Source organism: Kogia breviceps, chromosome 10, assembly GCF_026419965.1.
Source record: "Kogia breviceps isolate mKogBre1 chromosome 10, mKogBre1 haplotype 1, whole genome shotgun sequence".
In the NCBI taxonomy this organism is placed as follows: Eukaryota; Metazoa; Chordata; class Mammalia; order Artiodactyla; family Physeteridae; genus Kogia; species Kogia breviceps.
Window position 1 is genome coordinate 54574468 of NC_081319.1, and position 21237 is coordinate 54595704.

The 21237-nt window shown below is 39.1% G+C and overlaps 1 protein-coding gene across 2 annotated transcripts in view; it reads left to right on the forward strand.

The window, feature by feature from the left end:
• GADL1 (glutamate decarboxylase like 1) overlaps positions 1 to 21237 on the forward strand; it is a 262602-nt gene that overhangs the window by 149339 nt on the left and 92026 nt on the right. For both annotated transcript variants that reach the window (XM_067043127.1, XM_059077372.2), the window contains exon 12: positions 16372 to 16571. In XM_067043127.1, coding sequence (XP_066899228.1) covers positions 16372 to 16571 — 200 coding nt within the window. The remainder of the gene's footprint in view (positions 1 to 16371; positions 16572 to 21237) is intronic.

The following is a 21237-nucleotide window of genomic DNA, read 5'->3' on the forward strand; positions in this document are numbered from 1 at the left end:
ATAAATGGGCACAAGTCCCAGCAGAGAACCTATCCCTTGGTTCTTGGAATCATCTATATGGTAGACTGTGAGTTACTGGAGAGCAGAAGGGGTCTATTCATTGCTGTACTCTCACTACTTAGTACAAAGCCTGACACTCGATTCATGCTCAAAAAAAAGGTTTCCTGGAGTGAACTTACTTTGTATCTTTTTCCAATACTATAAAATGGTAATATTTTAAATTTGTTACCTGCAGTAGATCCTTTATCATCACATCCTAATCTCTTTCAAGTCTCAGAACATCCCTTCTTGCTAGTACATAGAGGTTTATTTGTTTTGAGGGGGTGTAGAAATTGCTTGTCTTATCCATATGGTTTGAGATGTCCATTATTTCCTTACATCCCATTTCATGTTGGTGATTAGAAAAAGTCTACCCTAAACTGTGCCAACATTTGGCCTTTTATCTACATGCCTCAGAGACCAATAATAAATCAGTGACTCATGCTTTCCTTTTGCAGAAACCATATTGTCTTTCCCCTAGAAAGTTATTTTTGTTTCAGTGTCTAATGATGCTGTGCTTTATTGGATACTGGACAAGCGGAAGAGAAGCTTGCTTTTCCAGGGCTCCCGGGTCCTCTCTTGACCCCTTCTAATGAACAGAATGACATTCACAATCTGCCAGGGTAACGGTGGTGGCTGTTTGTAATACTAGATCAAGCATCTTGGCCAACAGTTTTCCAATTTCATCCTTGAGTTCCTTCAAACCTTTGGGTGGCTGCCACCTGGTCCTACTGATTGAGCTACATTTATTTCATCAGTTTGACTTGAATGAGTTGGGGTGCTGCCCGTGGTTGCATTTAATATCATCTGCCTGTCTATTTCTGGAGAACCCAAAGAATATGGGAATTTCTCTGATATCCTTCCAGGTAAAGAATTCGTTCTTCATAACAGCCATCCCATGTCTATGGGACCGCAACATTTGCTTCTCTGCCATTCATCACAGAAAACTTCAGATTTGCTAAGAAATGACCAAGAGGGAAGAAATAGGAAATTCTACCTTTGTGTCCTTTTGTCATCTCTGATTCCACAAAAACTAGCAGTTGAAAAATATCCCAGAAGGAGGATTCTACTTACAGATTGAATTTTCTCTATCTTACCTTGTAACAAAACTGATTAGGGTCCCGTAATATAGGAAGATTACATAAGTTAAAATCTAAAAAAAAAACAAGAAACATAAGGATTAAGGCATAAAAGAAAACCTGGAAAGAAGCTAATGGAAAAATGCATGCCATAAGTAGCAAGCTACACCTGCCTCCGTGGGTAGGCTAAAATTTGATTTTAGCATTTTTTAAATATTCTAAGCATCTGCCTTTTGCCTTTATTTTTTACTATTAACTCACTACACCAAGGCTTTCTCTTCTATTTCCACTCTCTGGTGTGATGCTTGAGGCCCTTTTGACTTCTTGGCATAAATCGTTCCATTTGTTTTCCTTTGCACATTTCTAGCTGTCATATTTGTTGTTTTCCAAGGAAGATATCTAAAAACATATCTGACACTCCTGATTAGGCTTTCTAGCTTTGTTGTTTCAAGGCCAAATAATTTCAGGGAGTCCATTTTTTTGTGGGTTTTTCTTCCATGGCAATTCAAAATGTAGCTAAAAGTGCATGTGAATAAGAGAGGTATTTTAATTTTATAGATAACACAGAGGTGGTAAATATAGATTTATCTTATATAGATTTTTAGCTGTTGCACTTAAACACTAATTTGTACAGAAATTGTTACTGGAATATAATAAAGGAATTAATTGTGGACTGAGTAGAAAAACAGAAACTCTGTAAAATAATTGCCATATTTTATATATTGAAGTTACATACAACTCGTGCATGCAAGCACACGTGCATTACTCAGCAAACATACTTGCCTTTAGGTCACTATGATGCTGATGGAAAATCATAATTTAGGAAGTTTTGTTAATTGCAAAAGGAATTAGAATCTTCTCTGGTAGTTCATTCTAAGGGCTATTTGGGAGTTTAGAAGACATTGATATTTTTCAATTAATTATTATGAAATATAAGGAAAATATAAAATATGCGTGAAATGCATTTATTTAATTTATTTTTATAAAAAGAATAATCAGGTGATTCCCACACAGATTAAAACAAAGAACAGAAACCCAGAAATCCCCTATGTGTTCTTTCCTGTTACTTTTTAACTTTTCTCTTTAGTTTTGCTTTGTAGTTATGCATTTTCAAATAATTAGTTTACTTTTGCCTTTTTGAAATTTATGTAAATGGAATCATGCAGTATGTATTTTTTGGTTTGGCTTTGTTACTGTTGTTACTCAAACTTACCTTATGTCTGTAAGATTCATTCATGAATTGCACAATCACAGGGTTATTCATTTTCTGCTTTATACTGTTTCATATGAGCAAATCACCATTTGATTATCCATTTTGCTATTGATGAACATTTGAATTATTCTAATTCGGGGATTTTACAAAATTTTGCTACGAACATTTTTGTATGCATGTCTTCATTGCTTGCTATGTCCCAGAGATGCCATCTGGTATAATTTTCCTTTTTCTTGAAGATCATATTTCGGAATTTCTTAATGAATCAAAAGGTGGCATACTCTATTAGACTTTGCTTCTTTGAAAATGTCTTTATTTCATTTTTTTCTGGGGATAGAATTCTGTCAGGAATTTTCCTTTAGAACTTTAATGTTATTTTTTTTTTTTTTGTCTTTTGGCATTGTGTATTAGAAAGTTAACTACTTAACTGTCATTCCTTTGGTGGCAAAATAACTTCTTTCTCTGGCTTCCTTTAAGATTTTCTAGCTTTCTTTAATTTTCTGTCATTTATCTATAATGTTATTATTATATATTTTGTTTGGTTTTTCTTGCTTAGACTCCATTGTGCTTCTTGAATCTGAAGATTGACATGTTTCATAAGTTTAAAAAATTCTCTATTTAATTATCGACCTTGTCTCCTTTCTTTTCTGGCACTCCAATTAAATGCTTATTAAACCTTCTTACTGTTTCTTCTCTTACTCTAGTTTGTAAGTTTCATAACTTTGTCTTTCCTTGGCTCCTTGTGGATAATTTTTAGGGCCTATTTGAAATTCACTGATTCTCTCTCCAGCTATGTCTAATCTGCTATTAACACTAACCTTTGGGTTCTTACTTTATTATTGTCTTTCTGGTTTTGTGGCATCAAATTGAATCTTTTTTACATATAGAAGGTCTCTAGGTTCTTGTTGACATTTTTAAGATCAGTTTTTATCTCCTTGAACATTCTGAACATAGATTCACAGTCTGCCTCTGCTAACTCTAGTTTCTGGATTCCCACAAGTGCTATGCCTATTGTTTCTTAAGTCTGTGAGTCCTGGCTCTCATATTGTCTAGAGAGGTACCTTACAATCCTTGATGGTTTACTGAATATTTCATTTAAAAATTTACCTTCAGGAATAATTTGAAACTAGAAGTGAAGCTCTCTTTCTTTACAGAGGATTTTATTTTCATTCTCTGGGCATCTTGTGGGGGGATTAGCAGTCTAGGACCAATGCTTAAAGATTCTCTGGATCTTCAGACTATAATCTTGACCTCTCTTTCCAGTGGAGACCTTTGGGTCCTAAACAAGAGAAAGGATTGCTTTAGTGCTCTTGTTACATTGACCACCTTTGAACTCTGTTTCCTGAAGCCCATGAAATGCCTGCTAGGAGGAAAAGTGATGGTGATACTCCAGGTCCCCACACGTGGAGGCCACACTCCCCCTTCCCTCACCTCTCCCCACTCTAGCTCTTGTCGCAGTTGCCTTTCTGAGTCTGAACATGCCCCTGGGGTGGAAGCATCTCTGGCTCACCTCTGAGCTCCACTCCTCTCCTGTACCTCCCAGAAGTTTACTTCTGCCTTGTGTAGGTCTGCTACACTTTTTTTTTTTTTTTTTTTTTTTTTGCAGTACGCGGGCCTCTCACAGTTGTGGCCTCTCCCGTTGCAGAGCACAGGCTCCGGACGTGCAGGCTCAGTGGCCATGGCTCACGGCTCCGCAGCATGTGGGATCTTCCTGGACCGGGGCACGAACCCGTGTCCCCTGCATCAGCAGGCGGACTCTCAACCACTGTGCCACCAGGGAAACCCTGCTACGCTTTTTATTAGATGCAGTTTTTATGTTTTTTTCCAGCCTTTCTTGTTATTTTCAGTAGGAGCATTTCAAGTTCATCTAGTCTTTTATTACCAGAATTGATATATGTCAGGCTTTGGCCTTTTAATAATCAGCTGCTGTTCAGTGCTGCCAGTGGGGATGAGCATTCGTTAATTTACTCACCCTTTCATTCCACCTGCAAATGTGTGCAGCCTCTTATGTGTTACTTGAGTAAGACATGCTCCCTATCATAAGTGAACTTGGGATAGTAAGAAACAAATTTTAAGCAAATAATTAAAATATAATACCTGTAGTTATGTAATAGAGTAAAAAGCAGGTGTTTTGGAAATGTAGATCAAGTGAAAGAACAACGCTGCTGAAGAAGCTGGTCTAGAAAACTTAATTGAAACAGATGTGACCTTTAACATATCAATTATTGGTATTTTCTTTCCATTTTTAAAGCAATATAGGATCAAAATAGCATAGTGTCAGGCATAATGAGGAATACAAAAATTACTCGTACCCACCAAAGTTAAATCATTTCAGATTTTCTTGATAGATGAATATTAATATGTTACTGTATCTGTGTTGATATAGATTCGTGTATTTTGCTTCTATAACTAGCATCTCCTTTCTTTACCCATTCCTACCCCCTCTCATTATCTAAAAAACAGAGGCACTTGGGCTTATAAAATCTTCATTTAAAATTATTCATTTGTTTAACTATGAACACCATTATCTTACCAGATTTCATATTAGTTCTGAGGGATTTCAAGTTATTCTCTTGCATTTTATAAATATATAATAATATTAGTATATAACTGTAATTTTGTTTGCTGTCTAATATTCTAATATATTTTGTTTGCTTCATAACAGTTGCAATTATAATGCAGATAAAATTTCTAAAAATATGTTCAGTAATAATAGTAAATAAAAGGCATTTTTATCTTCCTTGTGATTTTATTAAAGTTGCCTTAAATATACATTCTGTATAAATCCTCTTGAGAAATGATCTAGGAATGAGTATTGAATTTTACCATATCCCTTTTTAATATCTGATAAGGTAGTTCTATCATTTTACTCCTGAACAAAGTTAGATGTGTGTTCATTGATTTTCTACATTACTGATTAACCTCATTTAGTTGCAGTAAATTGCTTTAATGTATTAATGGATTTGTATACTTAGATTTTGGCCTCTATATACATACAATTAATCTACTCTGTGTGTGTGTATGCACGCAAGTGTGTGTGCATGTTATCTTGGTTGGATTGTATTTTGACTGTCAGCTTTCAACTGTCTTATATGTTTTAGAATAATTATGAGAGCATAGAGATCATCAGCTTTTAGAAATGGTGAGAAAAGTCAATCATAAAACTCTTGTTCAGAAATTTGGAGGGAGATAATTCTTTATTTTCCCATTTTTATTCAACTGCTAAGAATTTCATGCTCTGCTTGATCAATTTCAAGAACATTTTCTCAAATATTTAATACATTTTATTGAGGTTTTCAAGTATATTAGTAGAATCTATATCATTTCATCATTTTCATCTAATTTTTACCTTACATCCTTGCCTGAAGTCTTAATTTTTAAAATATTTTTTCTTAGTTTTCTTACCTTATCTTCTCTCCATAAGAATCACTTCTTGCATTTATTTTTTCAAGTCACATCTTTATTGTTTATTTAATTGTTATTCATTTACTCCTGCTTCTTTATGTTTTTGTTCTGTAAAAATGTTATTTTACATTTGAGGGCAGTTTTGGCTCAGCTTCTTAAATTTTCTTTTGGAGTATTCTCATTTAAATTATTTCCCAATTAATCTATAATCACAGTGTTGATTTACTTTTTGAGCCAAGGTGATTTATAAAAGTAATTTTAACTTCCCAAGTGCTTAAGATGTGTTATGAAATTCCAGTTTGTTTTATTGTAGTCAGATAATCAAAATGAAAGCAGAGATCAAGAGTGATGAATTTTTACCTTTTAAACTCAAAAGTTGAAAGGACAGGGCTTCCCTGGTGACGCAGTGGTTGAGAGTCCGCCTGCCTATGCAGGGGACGAGGGTTCGTGCCCCGGTCGGGGAAGATCCCACATGCCGTGGAGCGGCTGGGCCCGTGAGCCATGGCCGCTGAGCCTGCGCGTCCGGAGCCTGTGCTTCGCAACGGGAGAGGCCACAACAGTGAGAGGCCCGCGTACTGCAAAAAAAAAAAAAAAAAAAAAAAAGAAAGAAAAAAGAAAAAAAAAAAGTTGAAAGGACACCTTATCATCCAGAATCCACTTTTAGTTTGCATTTTCTTTCCCAAACAGATAAACAGTCCTCAAGTTTGGGGAGGGGAGAAAAGTGTTTGAAGAAGAACCAAGTATTAAATATGAATAAGCAAACCCAGGGGGTTCAAGAAAAACCAGAACTTCCCTGTAAATAGAATATGTAGGTTCTTTCCTTTCTTGGCCCAAGTTCTAGGTGAGGCTCAGAGATTTGGGAAGGATCCCTTCTCCCCCACCTCTCATGTCAATCTGGAAAGCAGAAATTAAATAGAGATGGGAAGCGGTTATAAACAAGGCATGAGAGTGCCTGAGATACCCCCAGTTCTCCTATAGGCTTCACGGTGGCTGGTCGGAAGAGCAACCGGAAGTGACTGAAAATGAACCGGGGGCACAAGGGAGACTGGAAATAGGGTCAAGAAGCAAGGAGCATGACTCATGTGATCTGACAACCACAGCCCAAAGCAGGTTTTTAGACGTAAGCAGGAAAGAGCATCTGGAAAGAGCTAGAGATGGTCAGGTGGTCAGCACAAGGACAGCGGTGACCACACTGCAAAAACAGATGTCCCCTCCTTAGCTTCAGTCAGCAGATTTAGCGATTGAAAACATAAGATGCTGAGTGAAATTTGAATTTCAGATAAATGACATGTAATATTTTAGTATAAGTATATCCTAAATATTGCATGGCATAATACTTTTACTAAAAATTTTGGGTTTTAGGAATTTATATGAAATTTGTATATAATTCAAATGTAATAGGTGGTTTTGTACTTTATCTGATAACCCTCCTTAGCTGCATTTGTGACTATCCCAACGCTGTTAAACAAAATGTAAGAGGAAGAAACCTCTCAGAGGAAAAATCTCGATTGCCCATGTTTTATGTTTGTGTGGTCTGAGAAATCACTCGGTTTGAGCTTTGAGTTTTTCTGGAAGTGACCCGATTAAATAGTTTGCATTGGAAATAAACATAGCTCCAAATCAGAAATGTTTTCAGTGAAAGAAAAGTGAAGTGTCATTTTTGCATATCCAAAGTGATACCATTTTGAAATTCATAACAATTTTATATGTTTTTAAGTTCATGTGACAGGTAAAAGTTGGCACTTCACAGTATGATGTTTACATATTTACCCCAAAGATGAACACAAGCTAAATTAGGATCTCGCAGTGTTCATTCCAAATCCCTTGTCTTCTCCACCTCTGGTCCAGTAAGCTGGGACCAGGGGGGTGCGGCAGGGGAACGGTGTGATGTGACCATCTCTGTGGGAGAGAAGGGAAGTAAGAGGTCCCTGGGAACCAGGCAGAGAGACTAAATTGTGTACTATAAATGTCTTCCATCTCTTGCTGTGACAACTTACTAATGGATTGCTGAGTTTTCAACCTGGTCCAGAAACTGAAATGGAACAAGGTAGATGGATTGCATCTTGCCCATTTCTAGCTCACAGCAGTTGTCAGAAAGAAGTTCACGGCTTCTTTTTTATAAGGCTACTCTCTCCCCAGTACATTTCATTATGCCCTTGTCACGGAGTAGCACATGTCACTATTATATGTCCTTTGGATCTTATCTTGGCATATTATTCCTCTGTTTTAGTACCGGTTTTAGACAGCACCATAGTGCAGATTGAACCCTCGACACCCAGTCACAGAAATACCAATGCATTCATTTATAGTATTGTCAGCGTCTTTGTGCCATTTCAATATCCAACTTGCCAGAGATGTAGTGAAATTCAATGAAATACATAGCTTTTTTCAGAACTACTGAGAACCAGGAATTTATATATAATAAGAAAAAGATTGTTTTCTACCAATGAGGTAGCAACAGCAAGTGTTAGAAGGTTAGTCACTTTAACAGATTTTATTTTCCCATTATGAGAGTTATAGGATGCCTTTTACTTAAAGGGTTCAGTTGAAATCCAAGAGGAAAACCTCCAGGGGAATGAAGTTCTTTATATGTCTCTTTAATTTAAAAAGATTGTGCTTTGGGATTGACTTCCTCTTTATGGGTGGTGAGGTTAACTTCATGGAGCCAGCAATCTTCAGTGTACTGTAGAGTCTGATATTGGCTGTAGAGTTTAACAATGAAGTGATGGGAACCCGCGGGGGTTAACTTTCCCTACATGGGAATGTCCCCCAAAGCCGCCATTGCTTTAGGCATCCTTGAGACAGGGCATCACTTACATTCAGGGTATTTATTATAATTATTTAGGAAAAAAATGTCATTCATCGGTGCCAGGCTACATGAAATCATAGAGAAGATATGCTGTCCCTCATCACTGTACCAATTTCATGGATTTGGGGAGGCTGGGAGAAGAAAGGTAGCTGTGGTTCATTTGCAGTTCCTGTGCCTCTGGGCACTGGACCTGTCAGCGCACAGGGCCTTCCTAGAGGTTCTGAGCAGAGGTCTGTTCGAGGCCTTGAGGATATGGAGTAAGAGTCAGGGTGAAGCCTTCACCCCAGTTACTGCCTGATTTCTGACCTGTTCTAAACAGTCTGAAATGGAGAATGTGTGATCTGGTGATTTAAGGATCCCATATGGCTACTTTCTTGCTCTACTCCCAGAGTTGAGTAGCCATGACAGTGATCCCATGGCTTATAAAGCTGAAAATATTTACTCTCTGGCTGTTTACAGACCTCGTTAGCCCATCCCTGATTTAGAACCTCCAGAGGAGAGGACTTTGTCTTCCCCACGCTCTGGGACCACAGTTTGACTAGGAAGTTCTGGGATTAAATACGATTTCTCAGTGCATACCTCCCTCCACCTAGGGCCCTTGATGCCCAGCAAGACTTGTGTTCAAATTTTGCCTCTGCTTCTGCCCTGTGTGACTTTGACAAGTCACATAATTTCTCTGAAATTCCATTATTTTACCTGTAAAATGGAGACACTTCCCATTTTGAAGAAGTGCTATGACCTTGAGTGAGAGAATGTCCAAAAGTGCACAGTATGCTGCCAGCCGTGTGCTGGGCACCCTGTGCATGCCATTTCTTGTTTCCTTGTTCTCTCCAGATTGAGGGCACATGTGAATGCACAGATTGTTCTGTGTGGACAAATGTCCATGTGTACAGTGGGAAGATTCTTTGTCATTTTAGCACATTTCTGTATTTTATCATGAGTCTTTGGGAGAAGAATGCTTTTGTTCACTACATCCTAGGTTCTATTCAGAGGTTTTTACCAAGTGCTTCCTAGTTCGTTTCAAACTATTATTTAAGCCAGTTTTCTGTGGGATTGCCCATGGTTATGGTAATATCAACAAGTTCCAACAACCCTTTCATGGGATTTTTACAAAAATTAGGGAACAGTGTTTCAGAAATGGCCCTCCTGGGTAGCATTTCCCTGTGCAAAATCGATCTCTTACCTGTGCTCCAGGCCTCAGAGGCCAGACCTCTCAAGGATGCTAAAACTCCCAGAAATGTAGGCCTGCAGCCTTGCTGCTTGCTGAACGTGCCCCTGTGAACAGCATTGCAATAAGCTGGAGACATAGATTGATTTTGTTAAATATTGTGCTCCCGCTGTAGAATCGCTCTCATAGCCCCCGTCCAAAGCAGCACACTTGCTCGGTGTCCGTTTTGTCCAATTTGAAAGACCTCATTTCCATCTATGTCTGTCCACCTGTTTTGGAGAGAGGCAACTAAGCCATCTAGACTGAAGAAATATGTCTTGAGTTAATAAATGTTTGCTTCCAGACATTCACTTAAACATTGTGCCATGAATATCCATCCCCGAGAGGTGGGATGCAACACAATGTCATTATCCTCACATTACAGAGGAATGATGAGTGAGGCGATGGGACAGCATGATGTAGTTGACAGTTCACAGTCAAGACTGAGCGCTCAGAAGCAGGAAGTGACGCCTGGACGCTTTTGCTGTGCCTGTGGGACCGGGTGTGCTGAGACCTTGGCAAATATCTGTCCCCTTTCATTCTCCTTCTGGCGTGCCTTTTGTGCACAGATGTCACTCCACATTTCATCGTGTTTCCACATCACCTTTTCTGTCGGAATGGACCCCGTGTCCTCCCCTCCTCCTCCTCCTCCCTTTCCTCCCCCTCCTTCCTCCTCCTACCTTCCCTGCTGTCTTGCCTCCCCTTCCTCCTTTTCTCTTCTAATCCTACCATATCATATTTTTTGTAAGCTGCCTTAACTCCCTTTTGCAACAAGAAGGGTGACAATAGATATGTATCAGGTAGAATTGTAGAAACTCAGAGATGGGAGTAATGCAAGATCTCAGCTGAGTGAGCAAGGTTTACTCGTATACATGTTGATATGATTAAGCTTCCAAAAACAAGTGAATCTTTGTCCCCCATCACAAACACCTAGCAAATTGAAAAGTGTCATAGATTAAGGCTGTGGGGTTTTTTTCACATCACATCCACACCAAATCCTTGCATGTATGTTTCATAGCTCAGAGCATTTTCGCCCCTCTGATGAAGACTCCAGCATTATTCATATCGAAGCTGTATGCTCTTTATTTAGTTGCATGGACTAAAGTCATTCTTCACTTGTATTCACACACAAATAAAACTTTGATGACTGGCACTCACAGCACAAAAAGAAGGCAGATAATCACCCTGGTTTCTATGCTCTGGTGAAGACTCAACACTTGAGAGTTTTCTAGATTCAATGTGAATGTAATGCCGACCAAAACGTCTAGATCAGGATTTTTCAACATAAGGTCAAGACCCATCAGAGCAGTGCTTTGCAGTCATGGCTGCACAATGGGGTCACCTGGGAAGCTTTTTAAATAAATAGCATTGCCCTTACCCCACATCAAAGATTCTGATTTTTTGATCTGGAGTAAGGACCCTGCATTGCTATTTTTCAAAAAACTCTTCAGATAATTCTAATATTAACTTGGGTTAAGAACCACCATTACTAATTGGTCTTGAGCTATATAGTCAACTGTAAGTCACATCAGGGTTTTATTTTCCCTTTTAATGAACAGTGAGAATAAAATGGAATAGAAAACATCAGTATGCATTTCATGTAGAAATGATGGATACTCTATCAAGAAACTTTTGTTTCAGTTTCATGTATTTTAGAATGGATGCTGTCACTATTGAAAAATAATTTCTTACTGTGGGTTGTAGTCAAAGACTGAAAAACACTGTTTTAAATAATCTTTAACAGAGAAGGTATGTTGATAGTTGCCTGGGGAAGATCAGAAAATCTCCATCTGTCCTAAGAGAGAAGCTTGATAGAACTATTTTTAAATGTGTGTAGGGCACGCAGAGGTATTGCCAAGTGTCCTCTGCGCTATCAAATGTTTCTTGCCTATTTATAGAAGCCCTTACACATTCTTTGAGACACTGAGCCTGACTTTACCCTCTCCTGTAGGTACCATCACTGCTTAAAAGTATTAAGTTGCATTCCTTAAAAATGTCTTTTAGTTCAGCCTCCTCATTTCCGAATCCGCTCATTCTAACCCGTAGTTTGGGTGAATTTAAGGAAGATTTACATTTCAGAAGAAAATATGGGAGTGGTATGTGCTAATGCCTGTAATGCCTCTAAGTTAGTGAAAAATGACCTTCCTTCTTGCTCCTTAGACCTTGCTCTTTCCCCTGATCTTGCTCTGTACTGTAACTGACTGTTTTTCCATTCCCATTTCCACATTAAAGTTCTTAAGAATAGTGATGTTCTCATTTACCACTACAGCCCCAGTGCCTAGCACAGCTTTGGGCATATATTCAGGCTCTTAAAATGTTTCCTCAATAAATATATAAAGACAACATCAGAAGCTATAATCATTTTTAAAATTCACTTTTGTATTCTAGATTGCAACCAAGCCTTCCTGCTATTCACAGTCTAAATTTAGTTTTGCACATTCGATCAACGAGTATGAGCCTAGATGTGTTGTACCTCCATGGGGTTATATATCTAAGCTCCTGGCATCATAGTGCTTGTTATAAAAGTCCTCAATACCTAATTTTGGAATGACTTAATTAGTACAAAGATGATTAATATACCCATTTCCTAAGGCATTTAGGCAATTTCTTGCATGTAAATAATGGTGATATGGGACAGATTATGTGAAAAGCCATACGGGAAGAGTTTTCAGGAGATTTTGTTAAGCTGAAAAACATGATTGCAAGAAGTGAGAACTGAGAGTAGTCACTGACTCCTTGGATGTGTTTTTGGTGATAAATTAAGTATCACCAGTCACAAGTATTTAGAAAAAATCTCAAAATGCTTTACAGAGAAGATACTACACTAGTAAGACTAGAAGTCGTATTTACAGGAACAAAGTAAGAATCTGAAACAGGATGTGAGTTGCTTTGACCTCTGTTGTGGTATATTCTCTGGTGCCATGTTCAAGAACTCTTCATGAGCTTTTACAGGTCCCTCTCCTCCACAAATATTTAAGCTCCAGTGCAGAGAGAGTAGGTATAATGGGTAAAGAGTTCACACCCTGAATCCTAGCAGCCTGGATTTGAAACCCAGCTCTGCCACTCAGTAGCTACATGATCTTACATCATTAACTGAACCTCACAGGGTTGCAGTTTCCACACATGTGCAATGGCATTGAAAAATAATAGAACTACCTCATTGGGTTGTTATGAGTTCATCCACGCACAGTGCCTGACACACAGTAAGGACTCCATAAATGTTAGCTCTGGTCATGATTGTTACATGCTTGGTGAAAAGGAGTGTTGTGGCTTCTGCACTCATGTAGTGTGCTTGTCATTTGTCATTTCTCTTTACTGTATAATTCACTCTCCAGTTTTCCTCAGCTTTGCTCTGCAAGAGACCTGACTGCGGGGAGTCACATTTCCTGGGCTCCGTTGCCCACTGGCTTCAGAAGAGATTGAGGCTGGGAGGCCAGTGGTCTCTCGGCTTGGGTAGCGTCACCAGCCGAGGCTACCTCTTTTACATTTCTCATCACTCTCTAAACAGAGCCTCCCCCTGGGCTCACAGGTCCTACTGGAAGACACTGTTCCAAGGCTTCCTCCCAGCCTTCTGCTTTAGGAATGAGGCCAATACAGAAGAAAACAGAACAAGAGGGAAAAGACAGATTGTAGATTTAATCCTGGATCCAACTGTGCCTGAAGGTTATATATGACTGGATTGTTAAATATATGCACCTATAAAAATTCTCCTTTTTGCTTAAGTTACTTTGATTGCATTTCTTTCACTTGTCACTTTGTGTATCCTAACCCAGTGTCTCCTAATTCCTGAGAAGTGTTTGAGACGCTATCACAATATGGAGCAATTGGCATTCTCATTGAATACTTGTTTCTAGAATTCGGATAACTAGTATTTACTGTCCTGCTAGGATTAAGAATATAAAGATGAGCGAGATGAACATGGTCCTTCTCTTTGATAGCACAGCAGTGACTAATTAAATGTTTTCAAAAATGTTAACTTTTACCATACTTATTCTAAATTGTTTTCTCTGGAGATCTGAACACCTTCTCTTAGTTGATGTCTATCTTAAAACTAAAGACAGCTCATCCATTTTAATACAAAGATAGAAACTAAAATGCAAAGCAGGGACTTTGGGAGGAAAGTTTTCATTTATTTTGATAAAGTAGATATCAAAATATTTTTAGTTGTTCTTTATGAAACCTTCCCAAGACAGGAGGATTTTTCAGTGCAGCGAGATCAACAGTGTCATGACTACAGGGTAATCACTCATTCTGCGATATGCTTTCTGGGCTCTTCGCTTCTCCATTTGTCTGTGATGATGCCATTTGTCTTCCTCTAATGGATGGGCTTCCTCTACCTTTCAGTCACTATAGCAGAAGGCACTGAAACTTGCCCAAGACGTGTCCAAAGTTCATCTGCTTTGGGAATTTTTGAATCTTTCATGGTTGATGAAAGTAAATGTATAATCATGATGCAAGTACAAGTGTGTGGTGTGTGTGTGTGTGCGCGCACGCGCATGCTTTGTCCTTAAACTGCAGTGGTATTTTAATGTTATAATATATGGTCAGTCTGTAGTTGCTATGGAAACAGTAACCAAATTTCCTGACCTTTGAGGATAGGGAGATGCAGTGGTGGCAGCTGTGATCAGAGATGGGAGATTGATGGTAGAATTATAGTAAAGATTAAAGAATAAGGGCTTTTTCTACCTTAATGATCAGGTCGGGGCAATCTCCTCTTCCCCTGTGTCTACCAATATTACCCATCAGAGCCAGGCTGAAGGCTTACTTGTATTCCTTTATTATTTTAAAATCAGTTTACTTTTGGATACTGGATGAGCCAGATTTTGGAGTTCTTGACTATAGTTGGTGTATCATTTTTTACATACTGTAGAATCATACTTTCTGGTATTGCAGCATATAATACCCAGATTAGTGTCCACGCAAGACAGTATTGTTATTAAGACAACAAATGTGTGCTTTTGTTTGGAATGTGATACCTTGAGATTTTCTCCTTATTCTTTAAGTACATGTTGATCACTCAAATGAGGCATGTAATACATTCTTCAGGAGGGATCATTTTCTAGGACTTCCATGACTCATGGGGAGTTTCTCCATAGCTTCCTGTACAGCACTGATGGTCCTGCATTGTTAAAGTTTGGAAGATGCACCAAATGAGAAGTTTTTGTATCTGTGTTTATTTTGTTCATATTAAACGTCAGGGGGAGGTGAGAGAAGTACAGAATATGGGGGGGTGGTGTCCTCACCCTAACTGCTTAGTGAGGGTCTTTGTGCCCAATGGTGTTAAGTTCTGTGGATGTGGACATGGACAGGAAATGATTCCTGCCCTCAAGAAGCTGCTTGGCCTCATGAGGAGAAAATATGTGGGGCTGCTCACTTAGTAGGGGCAGCATAGGAGCAAAGGCAACAGATGCAGTCAAATGTGAAAAGAAGAAGGGAGTCCAACGGGATGGGCAGATAAAGAAGCTGGAGGGGAAGCAGAACTTGAGATGGGACCCAAAGGAAAGGCAAACCTAGAGAAAGAGAGGCAACTGTGTTCAGCGTTAGTAAACTTCACAACTTATAAGTATGCTGCATTTATTCTTTCAAGTGTGTCAAATACATTAAAACAGAGACAAAGAGAAGCAAATTGTGTGAACAGAGATACAAATGGGGCATGATCTAGTGATTAAGGGGCGTTGAGCAGTTTGGTTATGCTAGGGAAGCAGAAGGTTCTAATGGGTATTCTCTAGGAGTGAAGATGCTCAGGGGATTGTGGGGCTGTGAAGGATGGGCTAGGATACCTGGGATTTCTTAGATCCCACATGACATTGAAGGAAATAGGGCTTAAACTCTAATAATTTGAGGTCAAAGTAAAGACTCTAGAATGGTAATAAACAGGGTAAATTGTCACCCAGGGTAAATCATAGAGAAAAGTAACCAGTCAGTAAATGCAAATTGAATTTGGTTGCAAATAAAACCAGTGTGAGAACAACCCCCCCCCCCCCAATTCTATGGAATTATAGGTGCTGTTTAGTGGTGGTTAAAACGTGTTAGCTCTTGTTTGACTCTTCCATAAGCTCTTTCCTCAGGTTTTTTTTTTTTTTTTTAAATCTCTGGGTTACTGTCAATTCTGGCCTTTTCAATATGGCTATGAATTGAAAAATGGATTTGGATTTAAAAGCCTAGTTTTTTGCCGATGAAATTGCATAAAGTATGTACAGTATGTTGGGTATTTTTTTTCTAATACAGAGCCTTGAGTGAGTTATAGACAATTTTTTTTTCATCTTGAGAAATTGGCCCATCTTGATGTCATATGTTATATAGATAATGATATGATCATTTCACAGCTTCTTAATACTTATCAATACAACTGTGAAGATGGACTTAGCATTCTCAGCTCTGAGGGGTTTTTGGTTTTTTTGAAAACACAACGGGTCATCTGTGTCTCAAAGTTAATACACACCTAATGTTCCTGATGTAGGGCAGTCACAGAGTGAGACCAAATACTTTGGGCACAAAGTGATAGAATACTATACAGGTTTTGTTGGTGGGCATGTGCTTTTGAAATCAACTGCATTCTGAAATGGACAGTCTTACAGTTTGTCTTTCTTCCTTTTTTTTTTTTTTTTTTTCCCGAAAGGACCTTCTTAAGAAATGCTACTCTGCCAAGGCATCTTACCTCTTCCAACAGGATAAATTCTATGATGTCAGCTATGACACGGGAGACAAGTCTATCCAATGTAGCAGAAGACCAGATGCATTCAAGTTCTGGATGACCTGGAAGGCCCTGGGCACATTAGGCCTTGAGGAAAAAGTTAATCGTGCTCTCGCTTTATCTAGGTATTTGCTCTGTGTGTGTGTGTATGTGTATGTGTGTGTGTCCATGGGTGTCTAATAGAAAGATGTTCTTCCATATATGTATTCCTTCTTTCATCTAATAACCATTTTCTCAGTACCTAGTATGTGTTAGGAATTGCCAACAAAGCAGTTCTACCCTCTGCCCTCCAGCATCCCAACCTAGTGAGAGATACCTCCAAGTGACAAAGCAGATAAAATACAGGTGCACCTAGTTTTTGGTAAAGGGAGGTACACGGTGCTCCAGAAGCACTCGGGAGGGTTCCCTGGTATGTTCTTGAGGGATATTGGCAGAGGTTTCCTAGAGGAAGTGGCATTCAACTAAGACCCAATGAAGAAAGGAGAGAAGATTGATTCAGGAGGAGGGAGCACCAGGCCCAAATCTCTGGATGTGGGAGAGATCCTGGTGACTTCAAGGACACGAAAAGACGGTCTGTGAGAATGTGGGGCTGGTGGAAAGACATACAGGTAAAGGTGATGTGGAAGCACTGTCGTTGCTGCCTTCTTGTAACATAAAGGCAAAGCTTTTGAAACCACTTTCAACAACACTACAAAAGCTCTTGAGATACAGGTGCTGGGTGCTTGCCACCAGAGCAGGACTCTGCTAGTAAGCTTGGACCAGTGTGTGTGGATGGCAGGCCATGGCCAAATGCAGTTTTAAATGTGATTTGTTGGGCCTGATCTCCATTGGGTTAACCTGGATTGTGTTTTTTAAAAATCAAACATTTAAACATTCCAAATATTTTTAAATAGGGAGACCGTCAAAAATCTAGATTTGTGGTTTCTCTCAAAAGATCAGAGAGCTCTCAGTCCCACCTGATGACAAGGCACTGAACACGGTGATACCTGACTCTGGAGACCCACAGTGCCCTCCACGCCCGCTGGTTTTTGTTGAGCCTATTTTACTGTGGCACAGAATGCTAATAGCTGGGACTCAAAAGTGAGCTCCACCATTGACAAGCTTTGTGACTTGGACAAGTTGCTAAAACTTTCTTTACCTCCATGGTATACCAGTAAGATGGAAGCAACAACAGCTTCAAACTCAAACAACTGTTAGTAGAACTAAATGAATTGATATTTGTAAAACACCCAGGACGGTGCCTGGCATATGCCACATGCTATATGAGTTTTATTAGTTATTATTTTCTTACTTGCTTGGCCACTAGAAGCATCAGAGTTTGTGATCTCTGGTTTGGATAATCTCTCCTTCTTTACTACCTGTTCATATTTCAATTGCAAAAACCTGCAGTGTCTCCTTAGAGATTTAAACAATTTCCTCTCTCTATAGGGAAGCGGTATAGGTGCTCTATGCGCCTCTCTGTGTAACAGTGATGCTCTGAGCATCACTGAGGACTGTCTAAAAACCCAGTATCTTAAAGCAGCAATCGTTTATTCTAAGAGGTCTGCAAGTTGGCTGGAGTGGCTTCATCTCATCCTGTGGCGGCTGTGGGGGTAGGAGGAGGGTCTGAGTCTCCTGCCTGCATGTCTTGCATCTTCCTTGGACCAACGGGCCAGCCAGAGCCTGGTTTTGTGATGGTGGTAACAGAAGCCCAAGAAGGCAAGCATACTTTAAGCTCCTGATTGCATCATGTCTGTTAGCATTCCAGTGACCAAAGGAGATCAGATGGCCTAATTCAATGTCAGATGGCCAAACTCAATGTCAAGAGGCAGAAAGAACTGCAAGGTTACATGGCGAAGGGCTTAGATATAAGGACAGGGAAAAAGACGGCTTTGGCACTTTCAGAAGACTGTTAGAAGTCAGCAATTCTGGTGATTTTTGATTTTAAAAAGTAGTTTGAAAAATCTGTAAATACTGTGTCTGTTGGTAACAACAGAAACCTTCATTCAAGGCATTATAAACAAAGAAAGGTAATTTATTTGCTCATGTTACTAATAAACCAGTGTAGTGATGACTATGGAATGGCTTATTCTAGGGGCTTAAACAAGATCACCAGGCCTTAATCTCTGTCCATCAATTAGGTCTGCTCTCCTCCATGTTCAGTTTATTCCTCTGTAGGAAGGTAGCTGCCAGGAGGGTCAGATCTATAGCCTCCCAGGTTCAACTTCAAGGTCAAAAGGAAAGAGTGCTCCTTTCTCAACAATCCCAAGGAAAGTTTTAATTCCTTCTGAATGAGGCAAATGTCCATATCTGAATCAATCACTGTTGCCAGGGAAATGTGATACTGAGTCACATGCTCTCCCTTGGCACTGGGAAGACTGTTGACTCCTCCTATGTATATAGAATATACTGACACTGGGCGAGGAGTGTACCTCTGTTAGAAGCAGGGATAAAGTGCCTTCGTCAGAAGTGGGGAGATAACTACACAGTGTGAAAACATGAAACTGTCTACCACAAATATCCATAGTTGCCCATTAAACTAGAAGTTCAGAAAGCTCTGTTCCCTTGTTTGTATTTTTCTCATACTATTTAAGTATGCTAGACTCCGCATTATTTTATCAAAGCTGCTAAGTAATTCTGTGACAGGTGTCTTAAAACAAGGCTAGATGTAAATATTTGATGATCGTATTTATTACAAAGTTAACATTCATCTCAGGGTGGAATTTAATTTATAGTCCAAGGTTACTTCCTAATTTTGCAGAGAAATATCACAGGAGGATAAATGTAAACATTTCCGTTCAGTTCAACAGCACATTGTTTGTAAATGTTTGTCAGGTTGAATTGAATTGAATTAACATTTCAGCGAGCATCACTGCAGACTCTGTGACCTATATTTAAAATAATCCCTTTTCTGTCATGCTGTTAGTCATAATGGTTTTCTTGCCTTAACTTTCCACATTCTTGATATCCAACAGTCCATTCCTGAAGTGGGCAAAAGCCATCCTCTTCCCCCATCCCCAGTGACAGGTGCCAAGGAAGAGTCCTTTTAGGCATGTCACCTGGAATGAATGTGAAATTATAAACTTGGAGAACGTTTCTCTGGGATTAAGAATTATTTCACATTAGCAACACAAGTGCTTTATTTTCATGATTTTATGTCTTTTCAAATTGAATGTGGTTCTGCTTTTTAGGAAAGAAGAAACATTTTCTGAATTCTGAGGTCTGTTCTATTAGTTGCAGCCTATGTGCAGTTGTGCACTGGTAAACTGTTTCTCAGGAGGGGAAAAAGGCCCCAGTTTGTAATGTCTGCCAATTTCCGTGGTGTAAATATTCCCACTGTGGAAAATTGCAAGCTACCAACAGTCGCAGCTGGTAAATTTCTGATTATTTTACAATTGGCTCTCACTAGCCAGTACAAACTAACTCTATACTACCATTGATTATATGAGCCAGCATAATCGGTTCAAACCACTGGCTGGTGGGAGTTAAAATACCATTTCTCATCAAGCCTACTGACCTGCAGCCACTTGTTTTAGAGTTTACCTAATAAAAATGACTCTCATCCACTGTCAAAAGACTATTTGGCTTAATTTCTAGGTCAGACCAACACTGTTTTGTTTCCAAGAAGTATGATTTTCTCCAGTAGATAACAACTCTAGCAAAGTAAAGCTGCAGATGACAATTGTGTTACTATCTGCGGTATACATCTATCATCAGCAGCCTGAGGTAGATAAGATGTCCATTCCCACAGGCCCTACCTAGGTCAGGTCTCTTCAACACAGAGAAGGCTGTGCAAGTCTTTTCCCCTGGCATATTGCAGTAAGGATTGCACTGATTCCATAGAAACAACATTTCTATGTTCCTGAATCTGAATGGAACTTAGTTTTAAAATTTGTATATTGACCTTAAGGTTTTGTATATTGACCTTAAGACCAGATTTTGATGGACCAAAGGACAGCCATCACCCTGATCAGATGTTCCCTCTTCCTTGGGAAGGCAAGAGCAGACCTTTTCAAGAGGAAAATGATTCCTGTTTTATGAGTTGTCAGAAATCCAGCAAGAAGGAACTAATTAGTTCCTAGAAGATCTCTAAGGCTTTCCCTAATTTCCATTTGACCCTTGTCATCCAATGGATGAGATAACATTTCTCTCAAGAAATATTAGTGACAAAAAACTTGCTTTCTCCTTTGGTTGTTGGAAAACCAGTGACATTGGGAACCTAAAGCAGCATGTGATTATTAAGCATAATTGAAACCCAGAAGGCTGAGGTTTATTAAAACCACCATCACAGGCACAAGGTGATTGTGATCTCTGATGTCTAGTTAGAAAAGTTGAAAATGTGTTACAATACCTAGGGCTACTGGTTGCTGAGGGCACCTTGTAGGCCTTTGTTACAACACTCAAGTTAAATGGATATTCACTAAGGGGTAATTTTTAAAGCAAATCTAGAAGAGTCATGTGCGTAAGTCTTTTCAAGAACAACAAACAGGTCAGGAACTCCCATTCTGCTATGTTGTTAGGTCTCCAGTGTATCATTTATCTATTCCTCTGACACACAATCTCTGTAATCTCTCAGATGGAATTCATTTCACTGACTTGCATGAACACTGAGGGATTTATTGGTACCAGTATGGAAAAGATAAGCAGTAACACAAGGCAATTTTGTGCTAGTGTATTTCTCTAGGAGAGGAGAGGGAGAGAGTCTAGAAGACTATGGAAGGGCCAACGTTTTCATTTTTTTCTTTATATTTGTAATTTTAAAAACATCACAGTGCTGTAAAATGTAACATGTAGGTGTCTGTGATGAATCAC